Source organism: Balaenoptera ricei, chromosome 21 (assembly GCF_028023285.1).
Source record: "Balaenoptera ricei isolate mBalRic1 chromosome 21, mBalRic1.hap2, whole genome shotgun sequence".
NCBI lineage: Eukaryota > Metazoa > Chordata > Mammalia > Artiodactyla > Balaenopteridae > Balaenoptera > Balaenoptera ricei.
Window position 1 is genome coordinate 33,464,185 of NC_082659.1, and position 12,315 is coordinate 33,476,499.

At 44.1% G+C, this 12,315-nt stretch overlaps 1 protein-coding gene across 1 annotated transcript in view; it reads right to left on the reverse strand.

Annotated features, from left to right (window-relative positions):
* Window positions 1-5,331: 5,331 nt before the first annotated feature.
* KAT6A (lysine acetyltransferase 6A) overlaps window positions 5,332-12,315 on the reverse strand; it is a 107,793-nt gene continuing 100,809 nt past the window's right edge. The window contains exons 16-17 of the mRNA XM_059909215.1: window positions 10,457-10,769; window positions 5,332-8,359 (exon numbers count right to left, since the gene is read on the reverse strand). Coding sequence (XP_059765198.1) covers window positions 5,664-8,359; window positions 10,457-10,769 — 3,009 coding nt within the window. The 3' untranslated portion in view covers window positions 5,332-5,663. The remainder of the gene's footprint in view (window positions 8,360-10,456; window positions 10,770-12,315) is intronic.

Here is a 12,315-nt window from a genome sequence, read left to right on the forward strand (position 1 = left end):
TTTAAAAAAAATACCTGAGAGCCCCCAAAGAAATAATTAAGATAGGCTGTAGTGGCTGGTTGGGACCTGTTTTCTTTGTTTTCCTTTGTAATTTTAATAGAATTTCTTCCTCAGCCTCTACAGTTGTTCTCACTATATTCCGTATTATTCAGTTTTCAGATTCAAGACTTTCTTTCCATCAAGAACCCTTTGGGGACGTCAAGTTAGGGGTCCTAGTCAATTCTAGTTTTTTTCCTTAAACAGGAGCTAGACAAACTTTAAAAAAATTGTGTAATTATTCCATTTTGCAAGAGGTCCTTGCCTCTAGCAAAGCCTTTGCCACTGTCTCCTATTCAACATATAACTGTCCTCACTTTCTCTGGAAAACTATGATCAAATTCAGTCATTTTGAATGATTTTCTAACCTTCTTTTAAAAAGAAAATGAAATCAACCAATTTTATTCAATGTAATACATCAATTAAACAATTAGAGCTGTTTGTACATGGGGCAGAGCCTCAGTCCTAGGAAAGAGGTTTTGTGTATGTTTTTCTTTGTTCACAAGAGACTTTGAACTTAGGATAAGAGTTGAAGGGTTTTAAATGACATTTTCAAAAACAGAAGATTCTGAGGCTCAAAAAGCTTTTTAAGGCCAATGTAAATAACTTGAAAGGTGATCTGAATGGCTGGTCTCCCAGCATTAACCGGATGTCAGTTTCTCAATGCATATTTATAGACAGCCCAGTGAGTCCGGGCACTGTAGCTCTCTAATGCAGGCAAAGGTGATTAGTTTATCTCAGTTCACCTGCTTGCCTTTGCTTTCTCCTCTTTGTGTGCGCATAAACTAAAAACAGTTAAAAATGAACACATCACCCCAGAGAACGCTTAACTTTTTTTTGAATGTTGCTTAAATGTGGCTTTCAGAAATGTCTGTTAGTATACAGTTAAATGTTAGAATATTTTTTCTTGCTAACAAGAATGTATCTCTCACCTTCAAAAAGAGTATTCACAATAGTCACAGGAAAACAATTCCTTATGACTATGTCTGTCTACTGTTTCAAAAGAACTCAAAAAACCAAAGTCCATCAGGCTCCATGGCTGTCCTTATTTCAGGCAAAAATTACACCTGCCACCTTTTTGAGGTTTATGTAATCTGTATACCAATATTTAGGCTACTTAATACAGCAAGGAATTGCAGATAAGCCCAATTTGTAAAGCTGTCATTCTGGAAAGAAAATCCATGGGTCTGTGCTGCATTATATAACCACACCAACTTAGATAACAAACCCAACCTGCCCCTTAACAGAAATATATAAACGAACAAGTTGGGTTTTGTTGTGGGGATTTTCAGCTTTTAATTGGATGACCATGCTCAAGAATTCCGGACATTTGACAACACAAATAAATGTCACTCTTCATAGTTTTGAGTTCATTTATAGAATATGTCACTTGAATTTTTAGATTTCTTTTAAGTTACATTAATAATATGGAGCTCCCTCCCACCCACCATTTGCCGTAATTCTGCTTACTTTGTTCCGTCAACAAGGACAGTCATTTTTTCTCTTTTCACTATGCTTTTCCATCATCATCACTGACCCATTATCTTGTACATTACGAAAAGACGAGAGGAAGGGCGAAAACCACACACTGCGCAGGGTGTCCCAGGGAGAACCTAACACAGTAATTCTCACATAAAGAGCTAGAGCTGTCAACCTGACACTTGGTGTTCAGGGAATACACACGGTTCTCACCACACTACAGAGGAAGTTGGCACCACCTGAGATGCTCAGAGAGGCCATATAGGAAAATGATTCCTGGAACCCTAGTAACTGAAGGCATGGCAGTAGATTTGAAAAACGGTAGACCAAGGCTCTCAGCAGTACACACGTTAGTCAAATGTGCTGCCGTTTCCCCCAACACATACCTTCTGAGAGTGAAAAGGCCGGATGGTAGATGGTAAAGGAGACCGTTGGCTACACATGGCATTCCTCAAGTTACAGTTTACACGTAATACATCGTGAGGGTTGTTAGAACTCCAATGAAATCTATAGTATATTCTTTGGTCACATTACCTCCTTGTAGAAAAATCAGAATTGTTGTTATGCTGAACTCACTTAAAGCAGGTAGTTTGCAGTAGCAAAGGCAGTATGTCTTTGGGACAATTCACTAGTAACTGCATAGAGCAGTGGCAGTCTTGGGCTCAAACTGTGACTATGAAGCAAGCCATCAAGGGAGACAAGCCATTTATTTTCTGGAGATGACATGACTCTATGGCCTAAAACTTCAATGGCACGAAGTTTAGAACAAACGTCTGCTACGGACACTGTTCACACCACTTCCTAAATTCCTAACTCAGCGGCAAGGGACAGCAGATCAAGTCAGGAGGGCATGAAAACCTGTGTCTGCCTCACCCCTCTATCCCAGGAAGCTGTTAGCTTCCCAAAGCTAAATCTAATTCTGGAATCTGCCTTATATCCAAAATTCTTAATGATGAGAGGCGAGCACATTAACTCAGAACACATCAGAAAAGATCATCAGTATTTAGGGCCCGGATTTCTGGCAAACCTTCCTAGATTCCATAATCAGGTCAACTGAAATGAGAAAAAACACTGCTTTCTTCCAAGTGGGAGCTACTTGTTACTGCAACTGTATTTCCTTTTTTTGGTTGGATGAATTACAAACCCTTTAGAAGGTTTTCAAATGGGTTTCCCTAAAAAATCCAAAGTGAGGTTATAAGACCATTTTCTTTGGAAAAGGGAAAACCATCTATATTCTTGCCACTGAAGCACATTATATGAGTGAAAACTGAAATTTCAAAGCAAAGGTCATAAACTTATACTTGCTACATAAAGAGGAACATGAAAAGGCTTATATTTCTAAGTCTCTGTGTGTAGAAAAAGAATCAGAATTTGAAACACTTGGGAGAAAAATTCCACATGCAAGACAGACATCCAAAATGGCTCAACATAATTTATTTTTTTTTTTATGTTAAAATGTACAGAGTTCTTTTGAAAGTACTTGCTAGAAAGGGGAAAAAAAAGTGATATTACATACAGGAGAGGAAGGAGACCAGCTGGCCCAGGAGCGCGTGACATGGAGAAGTACAAAGGCATCTAGGCACCCCTTCCCCTTAGCTTACGAGTCACCATGAACAAAGTACAAAGAGGTTACAAAACAGGAAAAGCAAATATAAACAGACAGGAATAGACTTAGCTTCATTTGTACATGCGGCTTTTAGAGGCATCTGGAGCTCTATTCACACACTCTAGAGATCTCTTTAAAGAGAATTTTTATCTTTCTTAAAATAGTTTTTAATATTCTACAACAAAGATAAAAAATTTTAAAGATGGAATGAAATGAAAAAGCTCTTATTTTAAAAGGCATCAAAGTCACTAACAGTGAGTTTTTAAATTTCTTTTTTTAGAAGATTACCCAAGTTATCTTGCTAAAAATACATTTTTTTAAACAGAAGTGAAAAAATGACAGGTACCAATATTACTGTGTTGGATAATTTCTTTTATAATATAGAAAAAAACATTTTCTCTACAATAGTTCTAAAGTCACAAAAAGGCTTGTGGAAAAGGGAGCTGCCTGATTGAAAAATTTTTTTTTTTTTTTTTAAAGAAACAAAACCAAACACAACCGCAAACCAACAGAAACTGAATTCACGGCCCTCATTTCAACAGCTTCTCCTTCTGCCTTGACCCACCCTCCTCCCAATACACCTCCCTCCCTCCCGACCCACCCCGTCCCCACCCCAACCAGGAAGCAATGACAGCTCCGAAGAGTAGGCAGAGGGCAGCACAGTGCACGTTCTACACAGACGACTGGGAACTGCAACAGTATATACAGAGAAACTGGGTCCTACACAGCCTTGCACATGCTCAGAATCGACAGCGGTAAGATGTGGAATTCTGCCTTTTTCTACCTAACACGTTTAATTGAGAAAGTCAATTAAAGTGTATAAAAAAACCCAACAAACCTGTGCATTTGAAAAAATTTAATGCCTAATTCGTACTTCAAAAATTTATCTATATAAAATGTACAAATAAAGGAGAGAATTTAATGCTTACAGGTATTTCTTTAAGCAGTACTTCCCCCTTTTGGATATTTGACTGCACATACCAAGTGGTATAATAGTGTCCATCTTCTAATGATGGAACGTATATATGTGTATATATATATATATACACACACATATATATATATATATATATATTTTTTTTTTACCTATCCCTGGAGCAAGTAACAAGAAGAGAATGGGCGAACTGGCTGCACAAGAGAAAAGAGAATGAAGCTGGGAGCAACACAGGAGCCTGCTAAAACCCTGCTGTCCAGATTTGCCCTACTATGCTGGTGGTTGGTTTAATCCCTCTTCTCTTCAGCCACTCACAGGAGAGGGGCTGGCGCACTCTGATTCACAGGGGAGGAACTCAGGATCTCAAAAGACAAAGGAAAACTAGAGGTATGTATCACTGAAGTAGCTATAAAACTCACACCACGATCTCCCTCACGACACACATTCTGCGTCATCTCTTCCAACACAAAGTAAACAGTGTCAAAGGTTAGTCAGCTATTTCTCAAATCACTGACATGCACAGTCATCCACCAACCCTTTACATGAGAATCTAAGAGGCTAATCACTGGGGACTGTTTCAGTTTAATCAGAGTCAAAGGCTCAAGAATCAAGACCCTTGGCATCTCAAAGTACATACCAAAAACAAGAGGCTGCGTGGAATATGTGCGTATGGCTGATTCACCAGGTGGTAAAAAACGGGAGGTTAATTGCCTCTTTTTGATTGTTAACTGACCATCTATTCCTCCAAGGCTGGATTAGGATTGCAAACAGCTTTCCTCTGAGATTCCGCTGTTAACTGAGACTTACAGTATTTTTGTGTCTCTGAGTGCTGAGTGGGAGTAGTTTTAAAAAAAATTATATTACACTTGATTTAAGAAAAACAAACATTTCAATGATGTTCATCTATAAAGAAACATTCTTGGGGAACGGTTTCAAGAGGTGTGTGTGTGTGCGTGCATGTGTGTGTGTAGGGAGTGGAGGGGATTTTAAGAGGAGAAGCATTTTCCTGCCTCACTTTATTAATAATAATAATAATATTAACAATAATAATAAGTTTAAGGAGCTTGGGTTGTTCTCCATGTCCCCGTCCGAGTCTCCCATAAGTGCCTCCTGCTGGAATGAAGTAGGGAATGAAAGGCTGGGTGTGGAGGAAAGGGTCTGGCTAACCCTTGAGATGTATATATAACATTTAAAAATGACAACATTGGGAGCTGCAAACACTGAGGGGAAACATACATCTTAAAATAAAATAAAGATAATTCACTCTTACACAAAGTCTGTCCATGTGGTGTGTAAAGAAAGTAAGGCTCTTTTTAATTATGAAAAGATTTTTGTGCATGTTTCCCCGTCCCCAAATCCATTTTTAGATGAGTTCTATTGTAAAATGTTCAAGATTGTGAAGAAAACCAAAACCCAGAACAAAATGAACCCCCCAAAAAAGAGAAGAAAGACCAGGTTTTCTAAAAAATAAAATAAACCAAAGAAAAATTCCTCTAAATCTACAGCAATATTTTAACTGGAAAAAAGGTCCATTTTTCTCTGGTTTGTCAGTATAAAAGGTTCCTTTATTTATATATATTTAAGTTTTCAACTGCGAGTCCGTCTTGCTCATCTCCTCATGTAAGGTCCGTTGAGCGACTGCTTGGGCACGCCAGCAGCGTTCATGTAGCTGTGGTGGGAGGGGCCCGTGTACATCATGTTTCCGTGAGGGTTCGGCTGCATAGGCTGCTGGGTGTAGGCCTGGCCCCCCATCACCCCCATCTGCATCTGCATAGGATACTGTGCTGTCTGGTTCATGTAGGCAGGGTTACTATGGTAACTGCTGTTCATCATGGGCTGCGTCATCCGATAGCTGTTCATGGCGTTCAAGGTGTTCATATTCATGGAATTGACATTATAGGCGGGGGTTGGCATCAAATTAACCCCCATGTTCATGCCACGCTGAACAGCCAACGCACGAGGGCCAGCCTGCATGGCGACCGCAGGCGGGCTGCGGCCATACAGCTGCTGCTGGTGAGCTGCCGCGGAGGGCAAGGGCGCGGACTTGGAGCGGATGGAGATGTGCCCCTTGACTGGCATCTGCCCTTGCAGCCTCTGAGTGTGGGGAATGCCAATGTTGGTGGCAGACATGTTGCACTGCAGCAGAGGGGACGTGAGGTTCATGGTAGTGGAGGCCAAGTTCGGGGGCGGCGTCATGGTGGCTTGTGCTTGAGGGGTCCCAGCCAAGGGGTGCGACGGAGCCAGCTGAGCCAGTCCCGTGTTGGACAGAGAAACACTGGTTGCATAGGAAGTCACAGCAGGAGAATGGCTATAAGGCATGGCATGAGGGTCCATAATGGTGTTGGTCAGCTGCTGCAACTTGGCTAGACTGAAGGTGGCTGACGGCTGGGAGTAGCTGCCGGCCCCGAAGTCCCCGGGGATCCGCTCGTAGATGCTGATGTTCCCCGTGGTTCCAGATTCTGGGATCTCCATGATCATGGGCGCTGGGGTGAAACTGCTGTTCATGCTGCACTGGGACAGCGGGGGCTGCTGCTGCTGCGGGGGCGGGGCCGGGGGCTGGGGCTGCGGCTGCGAGGGGGGCGGCGGCGGCTGCGGGGCCGGCGGCGGCGGCGGCGGTGGCGGGGCCGGCGGCGGGGCGGGCGGCGCTTGCGGGGGCGGCTGGGGCGGCGGCGGCTGCTGGGTGCTGGGAGGCCGCTCCACGGCGCAGCTCTGAGGGGACTTGATGCTGCAGGGGGCGGCGGCGGCGGCGGGCGGGACGCTGCTCTGCGGCATCAGGCCGCAGCTGCCGCCCACGCCGGCCATCTGCTGGGTGACCACGCAGCTGCTCTGGGTGAGGCTGTTGGAGGACGACAGGCCGCCGTAGGAGCAGCTGCTCTGGGAGGAGCTGTTCCCGCAGATGCTGCCGCCCATCGTGGAGTCGTAACTGCTGGGGTTCTCGTAGTTCTCCGTGGTGCTCTCGATGCTGCCCAGGTCGCTGAAGCCGCTGTCCACCACCTGCTGGGAGTGGTCCGATACGGAAGGCACATCCATCATGGGGCTGGTCTCCATGTTCTGCATAGACGGCGCGGACAGGGATCCTTGCTCCGGGCTGATCTGGGTGTAGCCCCCTTCGAGGGCAGGCACGCTGGGACTGCCGACCGAGCGCACCGACTGGCTGGGGTGGGACTGGACAGAAGACAGCGGGCTGTTGTGCTCCGAGGCGTGGCAGTCCTCCACCAGGGGCAGCTGCGGGTCCTCGTCGGCCTGGGTGTAGCTCTGCAGGGTCTGGCAGGCCGCCAGGGTTTCCTCGCAGTCCTGGTAGGCGCCCTCGTGCTCACTGCTCTCCTCCTGAGTCAGAGACTGCACGGCCTGCACGGTCTCCAGATCCAGGTCACTGTGAGGGATCTCCGCCTCCTCTTTCAGCTGCAGCAGCTCTTCTTTAGAGTGGGAGTCCTCCTCGTGGTCGTCCTCAGAGCCCGGCATGTGCTCCGAGACCACGGACGCGTCGTGGGAAGTCTGCTCCTCTTCGGAGTCCGGCTCTGTCTCCTCCTTGTCCTTTGCGTGCTCCCGACTGCTGTGCACATCAGGATCTAAAAAAGACTCCTGGCCACCGCGCTCCTCCTTGCTGTCGCCCCCAGCCGGCTGCTCCTCCGGCCCCTTCTTCTCTGTGGGCTCCAGGTGGCCGTCGTCCTCGTCGTCCGCGTCATGGTCTTCGCTCTGGTGGGCCTCCGCAGCGGCGTCCTCCTCCTCCTCCTCCTCCTCCTCGCGGGCACGCTGTGCCAGCTCCTGTGGCCCCTCCTCCGACGGCCGCTGCCCCGCAGGGACGCGGGGCTCCTCCTCCTCCTCCCCCTCCTCGCCCACCTCGGGCTCCTTGGCTCCGGTCTCGGGGCTGCAACTGTCCGCCGGAGAAGCCGCCCTGACGTCACTGCTGGTGGTGTCCTCTTCCTCCTCCCCCTCCTCCCCCTCCTCCCCCTCCTCCGCTTCCAGGGGCAGCTCCTCCCCTTCCTTCCTTTCCTCCCTTAAAGGCAAGTCTTCTCGTGATTCAACAGCTTCCTGGTTCTCTTGAACTTGGGGTTCACGTCCAGGCTCAGGAAGGGGGACAACGGGCTCAACAACGCATTCTCGAGTAGAAACAGCCACCAGCTCCCGATTCAGCTTAAGTCCCGGCTTGCGACCAGGTCTTTTCTTCCAGTGGACTGGTTTGCGGCTCTTGCCCTTGGGCCATCCCTTCTTCTTTTTCATGGGCGTGGACGTATCTGGCTCAAGTGGAGAATCCTTCACATCACATTTTCTCAAAAGAGATACTGGCTTTAGGATAGGAGTGTCTGCACAGGAGGGATAAAAAATAAAAACAGATTACAGGATCTTGTATTTTTTAGTGCCTCTTTCTGAGACCACACGTACAACAGAAATGATTTTAATAATCATCCTGAACTCCTACTCCTGACTGTCTTCATTTTCCAGTTAAGAATCTAAAGGAGACACCCATTTCATGCTATCCTCTGAAGTCACACAGTGAACTGGCGGAGCAACGAGAGGACCCTGGTCCACCCACTAGGTTCAAGTTTATCATCACCAACCACATAGCTTTGGAGAGTTACTCTTAGTATTCAGTTTCACCATCTTTAAAATGGAAATAAGCTTTATAAGGATGCAAATACTAAGTAGTTCCTACAGCTACTTTAGACAAGCTGTCTTTATTGTGTAAATTACACATCAGCTCATTTCCCCTTCTTTCCCCCAACCCCTGTTTGCAATTTATATTATTGCTCTGGTTTTCTTAGTTTCTACAAAATCATTACTTCAGGTAATATCGAGCCAATTACTCCAGGCCATGTTTGAGCAACCCTACACCAACAGTTCCCAGCCAATGTTGTGTCTGTATAGGAAGAGCTGCAAGGCATGTAGTCCCGGACAAATACTGACCTGAAGCAAAAGTTAATGTACCAATGACAATGGTTTATTAGAAATAGATTTGATTATTAACATTATTTTCTCCCCAATGATTTTTCCTATTTCTAAAAACTATAAATAGGCACAGCATAAAATTTACCATTTTAACATTTTTAGGTGTACAGTTTGGTGTGGTATTAAGTACATCCACATTTCCCATTAATTTTTAAAGAGAAGACCAGCAAATCCTATTTTTCAATAGGATTGAGGGGGAGGGGCACTGGTGGGACTGAAAAGGTACAGTTAGCAGTAACAACCTGAAAATAAACAAAGGAAATGTCTACATTAGAGAAAAATTTGGCCAACAGGAACTTATAGGATACTATTTTAATCTATGATGATCCAAGATAGAATTTTACTAAAGTGCCACATTTTACAAAATAAATTTTTAGCTTCCTAGTTATACATCTCAAAATATAACATAATACAATTCTGGAAAATCATGCACGATAAAGCAAAAAACTTAGTCATCTTTTTACTATATTAAAAGTATTTATTATACAAAAATACGAGACTGAAGAAAATGCAAGTTGTCTACTAGATTTGAAATTGAGTGAATTTATTTTTAAAAGGAGAATAAAAGCCCAACTGGTTAGTACATAAAAGCTATAGATTTATGTACCAAGTGTGGACAACAAGATTCCTTCAAATTCGCCCAGCAAAGCAAAGCAGCTCCATCTGACCCCAGCAAGGCAAGCCCTGCAGACAGAAGCAGCACTACACACGGGCAGAAACTTTAGGCTAGACGTGAACAACTAGTTTGGGACCCAAGTCATATATACGCCCATTTTTTTCATCTCTACAAAGGAAATGACAAGTCTAATCAGTGGATTTTTAGTTATGTCATAAAGTTTAACTTATTTTGAGGTACTGTTACCATTTTTATTAGAAATTTACTACTTGTTGAGTAAGACATATTAGAGATATGATTCGGGAACAGATCTGAAGCAAGTCCAATTTACATGAATCTGACCTTATTTGAGAACCACGTCTAAGCACTTAGTCATTTAACAATATTTACTGAGTGCCTATTTTAAGCACTCAGCATACACAATTAGCAAAACAGGCCAGGTCTATAGATTGCACATTCCAGTAAAGGGTTATTAATTAAATATCTTCCTGATGCTAAGTCTAATCTACCCAATGACTAAAGATTCAGATAATGGCCGAGAAAGGAGTAGGCAAAAAGAACCATTTCCTAACAGCAAGATATTTTCTGCAGAGGCAAAAGTAGGTCTTGAGTCGAAGGGGGAACTACGAAAAAGCACGTTTATCAAAGGACAGAAAACTAAGTGAGAAAATGAGCATGAGTACACTTGATACAACTCTTCAGAGGCTGCAAGTCATTCTGCACTTGCCCAGTGGCTCGTGTCTGCCTTTCAGCCCTCTCTGTTGGAGGTCTGCCACTATCACTGCTGTATCTTTCACAACAAGAAAACCACAGTAAGCAACAGCTCTGCGAAACATACCGTCAGCATCGTCTGAATCTTCATCTTCGTCTCCGTCTTTAGACTTCCTCTTAGAAGCGGGTCGACACCTGAGAATGTCCTGTGAGGACAAGTGACGGAAGTACCCTTGAGAGAAGAGCTCGTTCTCATCCTCTTCCTCTTCCTCCTGGTCAATCTCAAACGTGGGTTCTAATCTGGGCATCGGCCTCTCGGAGTCAGAGTCTTCAAAAGGCTCGTCTAAGACCTCCGTGGTCTCAGAAATGGTTTCTGTGACCACACTGCTATTGTGGTGTTTGCGTTTTCGGACTCGCCTTCTTCGGTGAAGAATTGGTTTCTATTTAAAAGAGAAAGGAGCATTTTATTTACAGCAATGAATGCTATCATTTCCATTAGTAACATGATTAATAGTTTTTAAACCTGCTAGAATTAGCACATACAAAAGGAGTAGGCCGTTTGCCAAAAGACATTTTGAATATTATTTCAAAATACTATAGTAAAAGAAAAAAAAATACTATAGTAAGATACTATACATACATAAAGTGTCACAGATACAAAGTATCACTGAATACAACTTTGTAAAAGAATAGACAGGCACACCTAGAGAGTAGATATTATCATTCCCTTACTAACAGTTCAGTTAAATTTAGCACCCTAGGGAAGCTGCCTATTTCAGAAATGACACAGTGGCTAGTCCCTTAACTTCTCTTTTCCTCAAAAGAAAAAGAGAAATAAAACACTCCTCGTCTCACAGTTCCACTGTGCAGTCAGCAGAACCATGAGGAAGGCTGCACACCATTTTCATAGGCTATCCACAAAGAGGTACAGTGGAGCCTGGGAATCGGTACAGGTCTCCTTGGTGTCCGTGAGCATTCAGAAGTAAAATAACTCTGTTATTGGGACCTGGTACATTAGGCACAATTTTGTACTAGGGTTGATCTAACACCTTGAATCACATGAAAGATGTCACAAAATAATACTGTATCACCAAAACTGATCTAATTCAATCCCCTCGTTCTAGAGAGGCCAGAGAAGTTACAGGACTTGCTTTAAGGTCATATCCAGTCAGTACAGAAATGGCTGTAAAACAGTTTCTGACTCCTAGTCAAGTGAATCTCTTCAAAAATTTCAAAAGCATCCTGTACATGATCTCACTGCCTGTTACAATATTCTCTTTTTACACAGGGAAATAGCACACTTGTATTTTATAAAAAGGCAATATAAGCCTAGGATGGCAAAGATATATTCTTCATGATCACGTAACGAACAGCAGGTTAATCATTTTTTCTCCACTTCAAATTTACTAGTTTTCTAGTTGAGAACACAATTTTCAAACTAAGTTAAACATGGACTTGCGGGCTTCCCTGGTGGCTCAGCGGTTGAGAATCTGCCTGCCAATGCAGGGGACACGGGTTCGAGCCCTGGTCTGGGAAGATCCCACATGCCGCGGAGCAACTAGGCCCGTGAGCCACAATTATTGAGCCTGCGCGTCTGGAGCCTGTGCTCCGCAACAAGAGAGGCCGCGCGAAAGTGAGAGGCCCGCGCACCGCGATGAAGAGTGGCCCCCGCTCGCCGCAACTAGAGAAAGCCCTCGCACAGAAACGAAGACCCAACACAGTCAAAAATAAACAAATAAATTAAAACAAAACAAAACAAAACAAAACATGGACTTGCTCCGAGGAGAAATGGCTGATCCTAGGACTGGGGCATGAAATATACAAGATGAACCTGGAACATTTTGTAGAACCAGAATGTAACGAAGTGCTCAAAACAAACCAAAAAAACTTCACAATGTTGAGGGTATGTATGTTGAAGAGACACAGGAGCAAAACTGAAAGAGTTCCTCATGGCCAAGGCTGGAACAATCTGAGCAACAAATTAAT